The sequence below is a fragment of the Cupressus sempervirens genome, chromosome 4 (assembly GCF_028749045.1).
Source record: "Cupressus sempervirens isolate cs-2001-9-10 chromosome 4, ASM2874904v1, whole genome shotgun sequence".
In the NCBI taxonomy this organism is placed as follows: domain Eukaryota; kingdom Viridiplantae; phylum Streptophyta; class Pinopsida; order Cupressales; family Cupressaceae; genus Cupressus; species Cupressus sempervirens.
Window position 1 is genome coordinate 649,668,149 of NC_143121.1, and position 19,484 is coordinate 649,687,632.

Consider the following 19,484-nt stretch of genomic DNA (forward strand, 5'->3'; position numbering starts at 1 on the left):
GGAGCACCATTGGATGTGCTGCATCATAATTTTAAATCAACACTCTAAGGTGATACTCATCATCAGAGAAACGAAAATTCGCAGCTTTCCTCAATCCAGCAGTTAAATGTTCTTATGGAGCTCAACATTGGTGTACTACAATGGTTACTTGCAGAAATTTCTGACCTAAATTAGTGTATTAGTTTGAACTAGTGTATTGAAAAATGCTTGCTTGCTTTTTGCTCTAAATTTTGATTTTTAGATAGAAAAATTCATGAAATGTTCTACCATATTTTCTCTTAAGTAAACGTGACATTTTTCTAGCTCCGCGATTTCATGCTGGTGTTTTGTAACAGCACAGCTTTTACAATTTTGGAAAATCATTAGCTTCGGTCATTTATTGACTTTCTGAAGCATTTTTTGTATATCTCCTTAAAGTAACTTTGATCCACCATCCACGTGAGCTGGATAACTTATTGTGTTAGAATAATTCAGAAGGGAATGAGGTAACTATAATCTAAAATTGCCTTGTTTAGCTCTGTACTCGTGTTTCTTTCTCTAACCAAGTCAATGTTCTATAACACTGGACATGTCAATAAATTAAACATACTCATTTCTGATCTAAAACTATAATTTTTGTGTTTTGTCCTTGTTTGCTCTTATTCTGGATGAAACTTGAGTAGTTAGTGTAGTTGTGTGAGACTATTTCTTCTTTCTGTAAAGAGTCATATTTTTTCATATTTGTCTGTTATCAATCATAATGGTCACTACACTGAACTTTTGGTCACCTGTGTTCTTTACAGGTGCACCCTGCCTGCGGCGGTGACTGTCTGATGATCAAGCTTGAATCAATAAATTTCCCTCTTTATTAATGGGAATTTGGCTAACATAAAAAGAGCGAGATTTTGATCTGTTTCTGAGGATGGTAGTGAGGACCTCAAGCCAGGACTACAAAAATATATACAAGCTGTGAAGGTAACGAAAAGTAACATTTCTGAAGGCGAAGGAGGCCCTATATTGTCGATATGGTAGTTAGATTATTTCCCTGAAAGGGCATTTTTGTCTCAGTCTATCACATAAATACTCACCAATTTTAAGAAAGGGGCACAGCAAAGCGTGAAAGAAAATATACTTAAATGCCTGTTTAAGGAGGAGGTCAAAATGAGCTACATTTTGATTGGATTATGTCCTAGATAGGGCGAATTTTATTCTTGCTTTGGCACAGTGGCCTCAGTGGACTAAGGATCGCTGCTGAGACTTTGTTGGAGATACTTTGTAACTAAGACAAGCAAGGGTTGAGTGCTTGAATCTGATGATATACATTATCTATGCCCCACATTGAGTATTCTGATTGGACAGGTCACAGGAAAGCATTCTTTTGCAGATGTGTTAATGATCTTTCACTTTTGTAAGCTTCCATGTTCTGCACAGTGACAATGCAAGGCACCTCATTGTTTACATGGGAAGTTGCATTAGAAAACTAGTTGAAATTTTTGTGCCGGCCTTAGTGTGGGAGGCAGTATGCTGGTTTTACTAAGTAGAGATGCACAGATATTCTGCTGCCAGCTGTGGTGGTGGGGTTGGCAATAGCACAGTTGGTGGGGCTGGTGCAAGAGATACATCCCGGTCAGACTTATCATATTCATCTTCAAACATTCCATTAAGTTCTAGGTAGATCTTCTTCTTATGCAGCAACATATATTTAGTCCAGTATTGTGATTTTGCATGGTTGCATGAGGAATCAAGATTTCAGAATTGCCTTATTTCTGATCAGCAAGGATGTCTTTGATACTAGTTTTACTTTTACCCATTTTAGGCTGTTAATTGCTGTTGTATTCAGGAATACTAGTTCATTTTTATACTGCTCTGTGGTCTATAGTCCAAAATATTGGAATAAAATTTGAATTTCTCTTTGATTACCCTCTGCTTACTCAAACATTCTTATTCTGTCATTTTTTAACTTCTTATGGAGAGCTTGTGGAAAATCAACATTCACTTTAAGGTGGCTTTCTTGAAAAGATTAAATATGGAGTACACTTGGCATCCACGTATTGTTTCTAGCACTAGAGCCATATAAATGTGCCAACTATGTATACATTTATTATTTACAAAAGCCTTCCATCCAAAATGATGTAGAAATTAGCCACAAATGGTTAAACCAAATGTCTTCCCTACAGCTATAATTATACCAGCCTCTTTAGTGGTGGAAGCAAGGAATTAAGTACAAGAAGCTTCTTCAACTAATGCATGGCGAAAAGCCTTGAAATTGATAAACCAAGAATTCAGAGAATGCTAACTAAAATTTCCAAGTTCATATGAGTGTAGGTTCACACACACGAGAACAAGGACTAGACAGAATAAACAAGGTTTGCAAGAGGATTAACATCAAATATTGATTACTAAATTCCTAAGTTCATATAACTAGTGATAAAGTAAGAATACTAACTTTAAAGGTTGACAACTACAATTGCCAAGTTCCTATGAGTATGAGTTCACACACGTCAACAAGGAGAAGACAAAATAAATAAGTTGCTGGAGGAATAATAGCTAATATAAGTAGTGCTTCACATACTTGGTAACATGGACTAGATGAAAGAAACAAGTCTTACAAATAATCAGTGTTTCTCTTAACTTTTGGGTAGAGTGGTAGTGTAATGGGGATGGCTATTAAAATAATATATAAAGTTAATATTGGAATTTAAAAAATGCGTGAAAAATAACATAAAAAAATGATAAGATTCAGAATTCTAAAGACTAAGTTTTATAACAATTCCTTGAATTCATCATCCATTTGATGGACCGATAAGCATAGACATAATATGAAACATGATTTATAGTATGAGACGCTTAAACAAGAAGTATTGTATCATTCATTGTACATGGGTGCTTTGAGCAACAAGCTTAGAAATCTGGGTCGTCATCTGTTTGATATCTTGGCAGTGTTTAATCTTAGAGTAGTTACTATTTTCCTTCTCCTTTTCTTCCGCTTGTCTCTGTATCCTTTCTCTTATCTCTTGCTGAATGGAAAACAAGATTGGGCACAGGTTCAAATGTTATTGGGTTGGGGGTGCTTTGTGGGCCCCCCTTCTAGTGTGTATTGTTTTTTATTAGAATATAATGTATATTTTCATTTTTTTTATGTGTATGATGTATGGCATGCTTTGAACTCTTAGAAATGGCCAGGGGATGCATAGTCCCCCAAAAGACTGCAAAAAAGGGGGACAGGATCCTCCTTAATTTCACAAAGCCCCCTAGCATGTTGGTAACATCAGCTAGACCCTTGGAGATTTGTTGTAATGGAACACTGCAAATTTACAGTCATATTCCTGCGGATCTATTATGCACTAGTTTTCCAGAGAATTATTCTTTTATCAAGGGCAATAATATAACAAGCCAGATTACAAACTAGAAGATCTGAGTTATTCGTAATCCCATTTGTCTTATCCATATACAGCACATAACTCTTTCATAGAATTCAAATTTTTGCCACATATTATCCTGCTGCACTTTCCACTTGCCATTTCATCGGAATTATATGTAAAAGGCAATTTGGTCCTTTCATTAGAGCTGTCTAGCTGTATCTTGTAGCATTGGAAATGGCTAGCTGCAAACATATCTCCTGTTAGTGAGGCTCACAATGTATCATAGGTCAGTTATTGCAACAGTCTTACAGGGATTTTGTATGGCTTTTTATTAGATTTATTAGTACAACTTCATCCTGTTAGAGAGTGTTTCGAGAAGTTGGCTGATAATGGCTAAGATTGTTTTAGGAACATAATTTGGAATGTGCCCCATTTGTCCCCTTTCAGAGGTCGTATCAAGGCAATTATTACCTTCTGTCATTTATTCCAAATCAGATTTTGTAGTAGGGTTATATCATGGTGAGCTTTCCCAATTATTTCTTGGTTGTATACAGTCATAACAAGTGGAGAATTATTTCAGATTTTGTGAAGGCACAAAATACACCATAATCATGTGTATATGTTATAGAAATACAAGTTCTGAATATGAATGGATGGAGTTCTTAATCTATCAATTGATCTCAAGGAGAGCAAATGTATATGAATGAACGTATGTGCGCCTATGTGTGTATATATAGCCTAAGTCACAAGGTTCGAGTTCGAGTTCGAGTTCCACGACTATGAAATTTGGATTAAGTTCGACAAGTCCAAAAAATCCAAAAATATTCGAAATTAAATTCGCCTAATGTAATCTAAAAAAAAATAAGTATATGCTATTTTTATTATATAATATTTTAATAATTGATAAAATAATATAAAAATATAAGTATTGACATGTGTAGTTATAAATATATGATATTTATGATTATATAATATAGAAAATATTAACATGTTTTAATATTTAATAAATAATATAAAATTAATAATGATAATAAATTAATAAGATTAAAAAACATTCAATAAAAAAAAATTATAACTATTAACTAAATCTAAAGTTAAATAATCTCCAAACATTAAACATACTATAATAAAAATTTAAAACTATTACCCCAAACCTAAAATTAAATAATCTCCTAATGTTAGAAAATAATATTCGTGCTCAAACTGCGAACGAAGAGGAATGGATGCGAATGCATATGTGCAGACGCCATTGTCGATGGAGGAACGGAATAAGACAAGTTTCACGAAGGAACAATTTTGCAGGGTGATGAAAAGCCTTGATTCTCCATCGTTGTTCATTGCAGGGCAGGCGGAAAGCTGAGGTTTGTATCCCACGACCTGCACAAACAATTTGTATCCCACGACTTGCGACCTGCACAAATGATTTGTATCCCACGACCTGCGATCTACAGTAGAAATGATGACCTGCGAGCTACAGTAGAAATAATGACCTGCAATCTAAGACGAATTTGAGCCGAATTTATATGAATTTTTTATTTATTTTTTAGGTTTGCTGAATTTCGAACTTGGAGCCGAAAATTCGGCAAACCTTGTGACATAGTATATAGCTTTTCATGTTTGTGTGTCACATTGGCTCTGCTACTCAGCATTCCCTAGCCTGGTTTTGCACCTTTTTGCTAATTATGGCATCTGTTGAACAATATTTTTTCAAAATGATTGAAGAAAGTCTGTTAGAATATCTATGTGACAGGTGTATAATAAAAGTGAGATTTCAAATGTTATAGGTGTTTGGTAGAATTGAAATTAGGAGTCAGGTTATTTGAGACAGGAAGTTGATGATATGTGTCAAGTTAGAATTGATTGCAAGAGATTGGTGTCAAAATAAATCAAAATGATTATCGTAAGAATGGGAAGAGTGGAGGCTTGTGAGTGAATAAAACTTTACAGAGTGAGGATAGGAATTTTATTGAAACAGGGGCTATCCAAGAGGAATATATGAAATCAAAGAAACTCTGATATTTTGTTGATTGATGATGTTGCTTCCCTTATCATATTTGTATTAGTGATGTTTTTTTAATGGTGTTTGCTCTTGGTGGGAAAGATCAAACATTGAAGAAAGCAGTTTACATTGGATTTCGAGTGCAGGTTTCCCTCTCCCTCTAGTCAAGAAGAGATCAAGCAAGGGAGGCTTGATGCTATGCTGATTTTGGTTGAGAATTTCACAGCAGACTATCAGAATTAGTTTGAACCAAAGAGATATTTTGATGGTAATGGGTAGAAATTCACATTTGCAAGAATAGGATTGATTTTGTTGACATGGCAGTAGAGAAAAATGTTTTTAAGTAGCAAGTAGAGAGGGTTTTGATGTGGCATGACCATTTGGGATGATGAGTTGTAGTTAGATAATTGTCTGTCACATTATCAAATGAAGACTGTAATTTGTAAGGTATCTAATTGTGAAAGCTTTTGTTATAAAATAAAGACAGACTCTGGTGGGAAAAAAGATGGAGGTAGACTAGTTTGTTGTTACCTCAGGCAATCCGTTGTACAACTTGTTTGAAAACTTGTCGGACTATAATCAATATATCAACTATTGAATAAGAGTTCGATGATTGAATTGGACTTTCTAACAAAAAATAAAACTTGAGTACATTTGTCTTCCATTTAAGTGATAAATTTTAATAATTTGTTTTTAAGCGAATATGGATATAGGCAATAAACAGAAGCTGTATTAAATACGTGTATAGATGTAACAATTGTGCTACAGAAAGGCAAAAATGGTAGGGAAATGTGGTTTTAAAGGTGAAAGGTTGTCTTACACATTAAAGTACGTGGAACCCATCCTTTATTAAATTATCCAGAGTGAAAGCCTTTCGAGGGTGAGATATTCAGGAGAAGTGTAGGCAGCAAGTGATCTAAAATGAATTCAGCTGTAAGTGTTTCGGATTATCATTTTTGTATCTCTAATCTTGTATGATTGCAAAGTAAGTTTTTTGATTATCATGGCAGGGAAAGATCTTTTAAACAGTTATGATAATCGTTACTTACGAAGGCGAAATTGTATGGTTGTCTCTATTAAGTGCCGAAAGACTAAGAAGGATCTGAGAAAGAAATATGGAGGCTAAAGAAAACTCCTGCATATTCTGTTTTTAGAACATTTCTCTGAGATAGGTTTGTGTTGTTCCAAACATGTCTGTGTGAGTACATAATAGATTTGGTCATCACAAAACCAGTGCCAAAAATAGAAAAAAAAACTCAAATATGAGTATAGCCAAAACCTAGAGTTTTGAGTTCAGAGTTGCAGATAATAGGAGTAGCTGTGGTAGAAGAGCACGGTGTATTCACTGTGTGGAATAGGAAGATAGGAAGTTTGTGGCAGTCATGTGGATTTGTAACCTTATGTTGTTAGTGATAGTGCAGAGGAGGCACAGCCTCACTACTGGCATTTGTTTCGCAACAGGTCACGTGTGTTATCGGATTTCTGCATGTTTTTATGCATTCTTTGAAGTCAATCTTCATTCTTTCACGTTGTTATTGTCACATGGTTAAGACTGGCAATAAGTGCGCGCAGGTAAAGTACTATATTTGAAAGGGAAAAATGTTTATACAAAGTTTGCGGCAAGCAAATTGATTGGAGTATATGACCAACTACTGTAGAAATCAACTCATTGATCTGTCTATCCTATATTAATGGTACAGACAAGAGTGCAAATGCCAATATTTTGACTTAGACAATTGCAGCGATGGGTCTTGCTTTAATGGCTAAGCATTTGTGGGAACAGCTGGTTTTCAAACCACGTAGAAGCTATGTGGATGCCAGATGATAAAGTGGACAAATTGCTGTGAATGGGCTGTCTGCAGGGGGTAATGGAGAAGCGACTTCTGGAAGTTGCATGTCGAATTTTATATGAGATGACGGACAATTTGAATACGAGAATGTGGTGTTTGGAGCTTAGGATGATAAGCACTTGTTGTTGTATCTCTGAAGCTTCCCAGACAAGCAGAATTTTGGTAAAAGGGTTTTGCGAGTTACACGTACATATTAGTACAGACCTATGTATAATTGAAGGTCACAAGTAGTGGACCTATAAATGTAGAAGACCACAAGGATCTGCGGGCTGTCCACACATTGTGACGCCTTTACAAGAAGAAGTTGTTGACTGCATCATTAATAAAAGGGGGAATTCTTAATGAATAAATGAGGAATAAAGCATGAAGTTCAGAAAATATTGTTGAAACATCCTTGTTTGTAACAAGACAGAGTTATTACCTAACAGTGAGTCCTAGAGGATTTGTAAAGTGTGATTTCAATCTTAATATAGAAGAATAAGCAAGGTTGCTTGAAATGCTTATTGGTGGTAGTACTGTTGTGATTATGCATGTTCTTAATAGAAGCATGCACATGTTTGAGTAATTGACTCTGAATTTCCAGGTTTTAGTCTTTCTTTTCAATGATCACAATCAATATCTTGTTTTGACTAGTTATAAGCAATTGAATAACTTTAAACAAGGGAAAATTCGCAAGTTTAGTGGGCTTTCCAAAGCCCATGTCATCTTCTACTCAGATGTGATTAGTCTTTGAGAGAGATTACAATTTTTTGAAGTTCTCTACTTCTAGTGAATAGAGTAAATGAATTAAGCATCCTTTTTATGTTTCTTGCCAATCAACTATTTGAATCTTTTCTTATTTTTCTACTAATACACACCCTTTTAATTAACTTTGTTATCATTTCCTGACATTTTTTTATATATGAAATAATATTACTTTGAGTTGTACTTATTTAATGTATTATAATTTTTCTTGTTTGTTTTCAGACGTCCTGTGCAGTTGCAACCCTACAAGCCAAAGTGTGATAAGGAATACCTGAATTCACGGTAAGATTCTCTATTTTTGCATTTTGCCGCTTGTGTGGGCATGCTTTCATGTTGTTTCTTAAGTTAATAGGTCTTCTCTTAACGATAATGCAAATCCTACTTGTTATTGAAAGGTTTATTGCTTTAGTGTTAATTCCTTGAACAGTTCAGGTATTGCTAAGGCCAGTTCTAAGTATCATTTAGGTAGAACAATATTTTTGATTTCTGTAGTCCTCAATATGTATTTTGTGTATGTCAAATTCTGTGGTTTTAAAACGGTTTGTGTTTTTTAAGGCTTGGACCACCTGAGTTTTATCCTCCATCATCAACCTGTCCTGAAGAGACATTAACGCGTGAAGCTGTCCAAACTGGCTACAAGGAGGCAGTTGATGGTATTGAGGTGTGTTTCTGGAGGTGCTTTGATTTTATTTTTGGCACTGATTAGGCTACGGAAGTGCTAAATCTACTTATTTGGCGTGTTTAATTTTTTGTGCAAGTCCATATTTCACGCTCTTAAAATTGTGGGATCATGAATTTTGTAGTTGAGATTGGTATTTCTCTTGTAACATTGTAAGCCACCAGTTGTTTAGCTTGTGAAAATGTCTTTTGTGCATATTGATGCATTTTGTTTTATTAATATGATTTTCGTTTGAAAACCAGTATCTTGATGTCTTTGAGTTGGACTATTCGTGGTATGAGACAGAACTGGTAAGTGTTGCATGCCTTGAGTACATTAAGTACACATCTTGTTAATGATGAGAGGCATTCTACAATGGCAGCAAGGGGTGGAGTGTGTTAGTGTTAACAAAAGCGCTTACCTTTTGCCTTAAATTGAGAATCATTTATATGTCAAAATATAAATATTCAGTAATAGATATTATATTCCTAAAATAATGAGCATATTTAAAGAAATATATGCACCCATCAAGAGGACTCCAACAAATTGCACACCTTGCTTTTTACTTATATACAAAAATATTTGATTTTCCAACTATCTACTTTTACTTTGATTTTCTTGCTACACATTTGGAAAGGAGAAGAATTACCATTATAATCAAGTCTATAGTAATATTAATGCTGCTTCCTCCATATTTAATGTAGAAGAAAAAATTAAGCTATATATTTGGTTTTTCGTTTGGTTACTGCTTTTGACCGGAGCTTGTACCTGTGGGGTCACAATGGGTGGGCACCATCCCCAAGAACATGCCGAGGTGTTATCACCTTGGTAGTGAGATTTGAACCTTGATTGCAGTATTAATGCTATTTTGCGACTGCTGTTGCATAGCAGAATCAACCCTAAACTATTGTTTTAAGGTAGATGTATAAATAGTAAATACTTTATTTTATTTTAAAATTAAATATTTAGCAAAGAATACAGAAAAATTATAAAATAAATTTTTAAAAAATCACTCTACTATTTCATAATCAAAACAGAATAGCTTTGAAGAAATGAAATGCTCCAAATTGATATCTGAACCATTTTAAAAATAGAGTATTTAAGATATCTATACTAGTTTGAGGATAGTTAATTCCTTCTCTATATGCAAGCTAGTTAGTTTCAAACTTGCAATTCATATATCTTTAAAGGCCTTTTAATTATCTTATGACATGATTTTTCATTTCAATGTCAGAAGACCCCAAGATAAGAGAATGTTGAAATAAAAATTTGTTATTGTTGTAGAGTATTTTTCTTTTCATGCCTGAGAAACAGCAATGCCTTGTGTAGAAATATTAACTGATTTCTAATTCTTAGTCCTTTAAGTTGTTGCAACTGCATCCAGAGCATTATAATTTCTTAAATAATTAGTCTTTGTAAACTTTACAGAGCAGTCACAAGGTTTGAGTGCGAGGTAGAGGTTGTGTTCGGTGACAATAAAATTTGGATAAATTTTGATGGCGAAAAATGTTCGGAAAAACATTTGTGATCAAATTCGTCATCGTAAAAATAATATAATATTAAATTCCAATACATTATAATAATTTAAAAAAATTACAATATAATATATTTAAAAATTTGATTTATTTATATTAGTATATAAATAGTAAACATTTTATTATTGAAAATGTAATTTAAATATTGTAAATTATAAATTTTTAATATAATAATAAAAATCAAATTGGATTAACAAATGGACATGGTTTAAACTAAAAGTATGAAATATGAAGATACAAGTTTTACATAAAAAATAGCAAAGTAAAAGTCAAAACCTTAGTATCAAAATGTCATAGCCATGTTACCCTTCTGTGACATGATTTAGATCGACCAGTATTACTACCATCGATCTGTCTGATTTTACCACAGAAAAATCATGCAGGATTGTATTTGAAAGCATTGTGCCTCTTGAAAGAAACCCAGGTAAAAATGTTGTTTTATTAAAAAGATATGCCCTTAATCTGCTTAAGGTTTAGGTGAATTAAGCCTTTTTTAATGTTTTGAAGCTCACCAAATTTTGAACCTCATGGCAGAAATCGGGCAAATGCGGTGACTAAGCTTACAGAATATGGATATAGTTGTAGATCTATCTATAAATAATAAACATAATAATACCTGGTGTAGTGACATGTAGCAAAATTGTTTAAGCTGCTTTATCCTTTCTTATTTCCTTCATCCTATGTGGTAGTGTATATTTGCAACATGTGAAGCTGCAAACTGCAATTTGCATGATGGGAAAGGCTTAACCGGATCACTAATATTTGAGAGGATAGAAGATTATACTATTGATACTCACCAAATGTTTACCAGTATAACAGTAGCCAATATAAACCAGAGAATCAATTTTTTATTGTGTATACTAGACATATTATAGCACAAGCTTTATATATATTCCGTCCTTCAAATCTATACTCCAAAATTATGGCAACCTTTCTTTTTCTTGGTAACAAGTATTAGTTGTATTAATAATTTAATCACGAGTACATTGCAGCTTACTAAAACATCAACCCAAAACTTACCCTACTTCACCATTTTTCACATAAAAGCGCCAGTCCACGTGAAAAGCTGCTACCTACCCTATCTTCAACTATCCCATCCTCAGCATTTACAGTTCTAGTTACAATTTACCTTAAAAAGAAACATGGCATTCAGCCATGCCATACTCCCATAAATGTTTACACAGTTACAAAATTAAACCAGAGCCCATTTTTAACAAAGAAGAAATCAAAATGCAGATGGCCATCACCCGGGATTGAATGATTTGCATTGTAACCCTCAAATTCCGGAGCCTCCTCAGCTTGTAGATGCCACATTGCTCTTGTCCACTTCACCTCTGCAAGCACGGAGCCTTCTTTCAATCTCTCCTTATCTTCCTCGGTCTACTCAGCAGCACACTTCATTTCTTTGATTTCTTCATCTAGCTTTCAAATAATCACAACCAGCTTCCCACTCACAGCATGCTTCCTTGAACCTCTGCCTTGGTCGCTTTTCATCAAACCTCCACAGAAACGGGGCGTACTTAATTTTTTCCAAGCCACCTTGTCGGTCAGACAAATCAATTCCAAGCCCCAGGATTACCCGTTCAAGGATGTCCGCCATACTGCCAAGAAATTCCTGTGGGACAATGGACACCATCACCATTCTGACTATCTTGTTCAACTCCCAAACTGTGAACCTCACACCATGATAAGAGAAAACACATCTGTGTTTGTTCTACGATGGTTTTCCACCTCATTAAACATCTCCCCCAGAATTATTATTACACTATCCGACAACTTTTCATCTTCAAACACAAACATTTTGTCCAGCCTTTTCTGGGTTATCTGGCCAGAAAATGGATTTTGTTGCTTGGGTGAAGTGAGAATGATCATGAAATGTTAGAGCACTCTTTTCAAAAAACTTTAACACCTGCAGAAATGATCATAAAATGCCAAGTTTAAAAGCGAAGATTTCAGACTTCCCCCGCTGTTAATGCACCGTCCTGCTGTGGGATTCATGTCTCATCGACTACCTCACCGAAATAACTCCACCTCCCCAATACAGTGCCACCAAATCACACAACATCTCTTGGCACATTACAAATTCCATGTAGTGCAACAGTCTTGATTCAAATTACACAATCTGAAGTCTTCAACTTTTATGTCACCTTTATTTTCAAAGGATAATACCCAATTGGACAAGCAATCTGCTTCTCTGTTATCTTCCCATTTCGCACAAGTAACTCTAAATTCAATCACTTCTTTTAGTATATCATTTATTAAATTAATAAACTTTTGCAAATGTCAAACCTCCATAGCCCCTTTCATGATTGGTTGAATGATAATATGTGTGTCACCTTCCAAGTGTAGTTTCTTTACTCCTAAAGGGTCTGTCACCTTAATTGCTGCTAATGGTGCTTCTGCCTCTGCAACATTATTGGTGCCATCATCTAATCTCTTTCCTCCTAAAGCTGAACTGTTCCCATTACAGTCACAAATAATAAAACCTGCACCCGAGGGCTCTGGATTCTCTTTAGGATGCCTTAACATAGTTAGACTATTTTACTCACCTTTTTCTGGTCATGCGATCATTTTTTTGTAGGTTAATCAAGGGTCCTATAGGGTGTCCTCTCCTAGAAAAGAAATCTGTATACATAAATGATTTGATAAATTAGTAAACACCATAACAGTCAGATGTAGCAACAAGCTACTTACCTAGTGGCAAAGAGAAGCAACATAACCTCAAAATTACTGCTTGTCACCTACGCAGTGGTTCCCCTACAGGCCAATACAGCCCGAGAGATCTGGATCATCATCCCTGGAGACCTACCTGGCTTTATGGTGGTATGCAAAGAGCTTGAGAAACCCCACTCTTCACTATGGCAGGAAGGTGGTAGGTGCTATGAACTTCCAAGCACACTTCGCCTTTTGTTGGTTTTCCAAACACAAAGCGATATCTTCATTATTTTTAACACAGGATACAACTCACTTTGCAACTGTTGACTCTTTGTGGAAGAGCTGGAAGGTATTTTGTCATTTAAATTATCACCCGGTAGATCAAGATCATCATAGGAGAGGATTCCATTGAGAATCCATTCCATTGCAAGTTGCAACCAAATCAGATGCTCAGGCCTCTAGTTTATGGATGAAATCTTAGTAATAGATGAACATGTCCAGACAACCCCTAAATTGGCAAGCTTCTCTTCACACAGTACCACAAAATGCAGTGTCAAAATGTTAAACAGGTTATGGTGGTCAGGGACTGCTTTGTTAGGAATAAGGTGTCTCAACCTTGGATAATTCCTATTCTTATTATTTGTTTTGTAAATGCATTTTTTGTAAATAATGTAATTAAGTGTGAGTGTACATGTCTAGTTGGCATGTTGATGTGTCACTCCACTTGCATGTGTCGGCATCTTGAATTGTGTGTAAGGAGATCATGACTGAAACGGTTATGATGGATTTCTATGACGTGTAAGAGCTATCTTTGGAAGATATGATGATGGGTGAAGATGTGAAGACATGTGGCAATTGATCATTGAGTACTGTACACTCGAGTATTGTTGGTAGTGTTTTGTTGCGACCAGATTTGTCTTCTGTGTACTGAAAGAACTTGCATTGCAAGTGTGTTGTAACCTTTGTGTTGAAAATAATATGTTGTGCAGGAGGGGTGGGGTTGTTTTGCCAAAAGGTTTTTCCCCACCAGCATATCTTTGTGTTTGTGTTTTCTTTCTCTATCTGTTTTCTGTATTCATGGTTGACTGCAATATTGTTGTTTACATAATATCGAATGTGAAATTGTAAGGATTTAAATAGAATTTGCACAATACTTTCCTTAAAGGATTAGTGTAGGAAGCTATTTCCGCACCTGAGTTTCCTTACATGCTTGCTATAAAGAAAGTTGCTGAAAAGCACATTTTCATAGCACTTGACACAAAGTAAGTGAGCTAAAATCTTCATAGTTTGCACAATCAAAGGCTTACAAGACAAAGTCACAAAAACACAATTGTTGTGTTAGAAGGAAGTCTTAAAGTATAGTATTAGTCGAAGTGATATACTCATTACATTGAGTATTTGTATTCATGATTTATATGAACATTGTTTTATGTCTCATATTACTAATAAGAAAATATATATGTATGTGTGTGTATGTCTATGACTTACATAAGCTACGGAACATGACTTTGTTGTAGCCTTTGTTGGATTGATTTTATTTAAGGTACCTCATTGATGATAAATTGTTCTTAAGAGAAGTATCTTATATATATAATATATATTATATATGTAATATGTAATATAATATATTATACATTATATATATATGTAATATAATATGTATTATATATTATGCATTATATATTATTATATAATAATATAATATTATGTTACATATATGGTTAATATATTAATATTATATATATGTTAAAGATGAGTTATACATATAGTTATTTATAAACTAAATGGTGATTAACTATAGAGACATGTCTCTTCATGTCTCTTGAAGGGACATGTCTCATCCTCTCATATTTATATAAGATCTAAATCTGCATTAGAAAATCATCAATTACAATGGCAATGAAAATGCATTTGCAGAAACGATCCTAGTTACTTCAACATGGTATCAGAGCCAAACTGTAAATGTAAGTAAACAATTGGACAAAAGAAGCATGATAGCTTGAAAGAATGGAGCTAAATCTTATTGATGCAGTTGTAGGAGATGGAGAGCAGCGTGGCGTATCTGATATTCCTCATGAGTAATAGAAGCGGTACTTGTAAGGATCAGCTGTAGAATCTTATCACGACTCTAATAACCACAGCAAGTCCAAATTGGATTTATTTGATAAGAAGACATAATAAGGAAAACGGAGGATCAGCTGTAGAATCTTATCACGACTCTAATAACCACAGCAAGTCCAAATTGGATTTATTTGATAAGTAGACATAATAAGGAAAACGGAGGATCAGCTGTAGAATCTTATCACGACTCTAATAACCACAGCAAGTCCAAATTGGATTTATTTGATAAGAAGACATAATAAGGAAAACGGAGTATGTTATCAGGTCACTCAGATATGGGTCTTTCATAGTAAAATTTGTTCAGTTACTGACCTTTGATATGAACGGAGGACTGTATATGTAAACTTAAAAGACATTGGAACAGAGAACTGTGATGAAGGAAAATGATTAATATAATGATAAACAACAATCCATCTTATCAAGACACTTTTACAAAGTATTGATTATGTTAAAAATAAGCTGGGATAGTAAAGACAAAACTTGGTCATAAAAGACAAAATTTGTCTTATTCCTATTTTGTCTCATTCAAAGGAAACTGCAGCGATTGCATTTTTGAGTAAATACAAGTGATTCAAGATTCATAATGATAAAGTGCCAAGTATTCAATAATAGTCCAAAATATATATATCCCAACCTCAGCGGTGAATAGAAAGGTTCAGTGACAACAAATATGTATGAAGCATCTGAGATTCTGGAAAATCACAAACTTGTCTTATATATAAAGCCCGTCGCACTCACACTATTTGGGATTTAATAAACTATATTTACTAACAAAGAAGACAAAAGTTTATTTGATGCTTTTGAACGATGTTTTTTATTATCGGGTGTACAGACGGGCAGGTTTCAATAAGAGACAAATCCTTAATACACATTAAAAATGAAGATGACTCACCATTTATGAAACAATATGTTAATCATCATGTCCTTTGGATTAAAACTACTAGAAGCTTAAGCATAGTTATTAATGTTAATATAATTGGTCTGGCAAACCGTTTCTAACTGAATCTGCCCTAATGAGAAATTATAAATATAATTCTGGAACGATGAAAGGTGTGCATTTAGAAGAATCTTAACGATGTTTATGAAAGTTCATTATATTAGCCTCTATCACAAGTAATAAATTCTGGAGGTTAATAGATATCTGCAATACATGAATTTTATTTGGAGAAAACTATGTAAAAGAAAAGGTGATAGGAGGAAGGGCTTTCAAAATGTTAAAAGTGGCTGCTACAGCGCAGTTTTTTTCCCCTTTTTTACTGTTTGATACAGAATCAGAAACAGAAAGAGTAAAGTAGAATCTTTGATATTCGGAATGGATTAAAATTGAAGTACTGGACAGTACTTACAGACAAAATCTTAAGTAAAGAAAATGATTGTGAGAAAATCTTCTGAGATGGCACCATTTTTGGAGTGATCTAACTCAGTTAAACAATTGTCCCCTTTTGCAAACCAAGACACCATACAATGCGGAGAACATTTCCTAGAATGATATCTTAGAGTTTGGAAACAAATCATAAATTCAATAATTGGTTCTCCGTAGATATCAGCACCCTTATATTTAGTGAATGAAAATGATGGATCAATTATATATCGGACTATGTCAGTAAGGATGGAATATTGATGGCATGTTTATTTGTGGTTTAAAGCTTGAGACAAGTCTCTATGTTCATTGTTAACCTCATCAAAGTTTCAAATTTGAATCATCCTTGATTTGATGCATACGAGCCTTCATTAAAGCAACTTGTCCTAAAGATGCACAGATAAGTATTCATTAGCTTTGAGTATTACATTTATCTACTCACCATATTATCTCTCCTATTTGTAATTCTATACATACTATAAAAGTTATTTTGCTTTGATCTTTTCCTCCGATAATTATCTTGTAGGAAAATGAGGAGTAATATCAGATTCAAAGAGTTTTAACACTTTATTAAATATAAGCTTAGAAGATTTATGTTCAAAGGGATTTTGACACATTTGTTAGAGGGAGAAGATAGAGGATATGGTTTCGTCAACCGTCCGTGATATCAATCATATTGATTCAGAGGGAGTAAACCAATGTTGTGACGAAATCTTCAGCGATCGATAAATTGTAACAGTTAAGAAGACTGAAATTCATGCCAACTAGCCATGACGGCACCCTCCACATGAGCAGCCCCTCCACATGAGCAACAACTTGTTCTTCAAGCGTGTCTTAGAAGAAAGAAGGTGTCAAAATTCATGCAACTATGTGAATGGACCTACCCCTTGTGTACATCATAAGAAAGTTGTGACTTTAATTAAACTATCTACGAATCTCTCCTTGATAAATGAAACTTGATGTACGAGTTGTAGAGTCATTCAAGTAGCACGATCATACTCAATCATGATATTGGCATATTCTGGAGGAGTTTGTGTTAGCTTCTACTATTAAGCTTAATGAATGTTTGGAGCTTTAATGGATAAAAAGAGCAAGTTGGAAATAAGAAAAAAGGTGTCAAAATTGATGTGGTGCAAAAGTGGTCAACGATATAAGAATGGAAAATTCTACGTTGTGGGGGGGGAATAATAGACAATGTTTCATTCCCACATGAACCATCCTTAGAAAAGGAGATATTCCATGACCCTCATGGGCAGATAAGTACTTATATCTTTTACATTTATCCTTTCATTTATTTGTAATTCTATACATACTATAAGGGTTACTATCTTTGATCTTTTCCCTTATGTTGAGGATATTCTTACAGGGAAAGAAGGTTGGTACTTTAATAGTTCCAAAGACCTTGATGATCAAGATAGATAAATTGAGGTTCTTGAAGTAAACATCTTTGATGATTGAGATTATGAGATACTTCTACATTAAGAGGGAGTACGACTCTTCTTCTAAGGCAACGTAAGAGCTTAGAAGATTGATACTAAGAGGGAGTCTAGAAATACATGTGCATGACTGCATGATGTGATGGGCCTAGTCCTACGTATATCATGAGGGAGTGATGACTTTGATAGGCATCCTTGGGTAAAGATAGTTTTTGAGGAAGTAATAAGAGGACTTGACTTCCTAGGATCGATGTTCAGAGGGAGGAATTTTTTGAGATGCAATCCCTTGTGGATGATATCTTCTCTATGAGGAGAAGTTCTAAGAGAAATTCTTTATAATGTGCTCTCCTCTATGAGAGAGAAGTATAAGGTGAAAACCCTTTGTACCACCCTATGACTAGGTTCATGGTAGTTACTATTTCACATATGATATGTAACGAAAGGTGACAATCTTTCATCGACTTATGTAAACAAAAGGTAACCATTATAAGATGACGATCTTGTAAATGGTAGACTTGTTATCATGGTTCTTTGGGCTGGATTTTGCCGGACACCATGATAATGAACAAACAGAAGGTAATTGTAACAAATAGAAGGTAATTGTTTGTAAGGTGACGATCTTGCAAATAATAGGCCTGTTATCATGGACATCTCTAGATATTGTTTCGGACAATTAGAGATCATAGATAACGAATCCATTATGTTAACATGGACATCTCTAGATATTGTTTCGGACAATTAGAGATCATAGGTAATGAATCTATTATGTTATCATGGACATCTCTAGATATTGTTTCGGACAATTAGAGATCATAGATAACGAATCCATTATGTTACCATGGACATCTTTAGATATTGTTTCGAACAATTAGAGATCATAGGTAACGAATCTATTATGTTATCATGGACATCTCTAGATATTGTTTTGGACAATTAGAGATCATAAATAACATATCCATTATGATTACTCTAGATATTGTTTTAGACAATTAGAGATCATAATATATGTTATGATAGTGTTCATAACATTGTGATTGTAGTTATTTGACAAGTCACTATTTCACAGTGTTAAAGTCAGAGAATATGTTGTGTATAGATATCCTTGATTTTGATGTCTCATAAAATGTTTTCGTTACTTCTCCCTTGCTAAGAGGGAGTGTTAAAGTATAGCACGAGTCGAAGTGATATACTCATTACATTGAGTATTTGTATTTTTGATTTATATGAACATTGTTTTATATCTCATATTACTGACTTACATAAGCTATGGGACATGACTTTGTTGTAGCCTTTGTTGGATTGATTTTATTTAAGCTACCTCATTGATGACAAATTGTTCTTAAGATAAGTATCTTATATATATAATATATATTATATATGTAATATGTAATATATAATATATATTATATGTGTAATATATAATATAATATATATTATGCATTATATATCTTATATAATAATATAATAATATAATATTATATTACATATATGGTTAATATATTAATATTATATATATGTTAAAGATGAGTTATAGTTATTTATAAACTAAATGGTGATTAACTATACAGACATGTCTCCTCTCATATTTGTATAAGATCCAAATCTGCATTTGAAAATCATCAATTACAATGGTAATGAAAATACATTTGCAGAAATGATCCTAGTTACTTAAACAGGAATCATTGATAGGAGATAAAAATTTGGGTACCCACAAGTGAAAGGTGCAATGGGGTACCCAGGTGTCGAAAAATATTGCTGGCACAAACATTTCCACTTAAGGACTAT

The 19,484-nt window shown here is 34.0% G+C and overlaps 1 protein-coding gene across 4 annotated transcripts in view; it reads left to right on the forward strand.

Moving 5' to 3' along the window:
• Window positions 1-19,484, forward strand: part of CCT (RNA polymerase II transcription mediator) — a 64,945-nt gene that overhangs the window by 1,192 nt on the left and 44,269 nt on the right. For all 4 annotated transcript variants that reach the window (XM_089826363.1, XM_089826361.1, XM_089826362.1 and 1 more), the window contains 3 exons: window positions 783-1,650; window positions 8,157-8,216; window positions 8,490-8,595. In XM_089826363.1, the coding sequence (XP_089682489.1) occupies window positions 1,523-1,650; window positions 8,157-8,216; window positions 8,490-8,595 (294 nt within the window). In that variant the 5' untranslated portion in view covers window positions 783-1,522. The remainder of the gene's footprint in view (window positions 1-782; window positions 1,651-8,156; window positions 8,217-8,489; window positions 8,596-19,484) is intronic.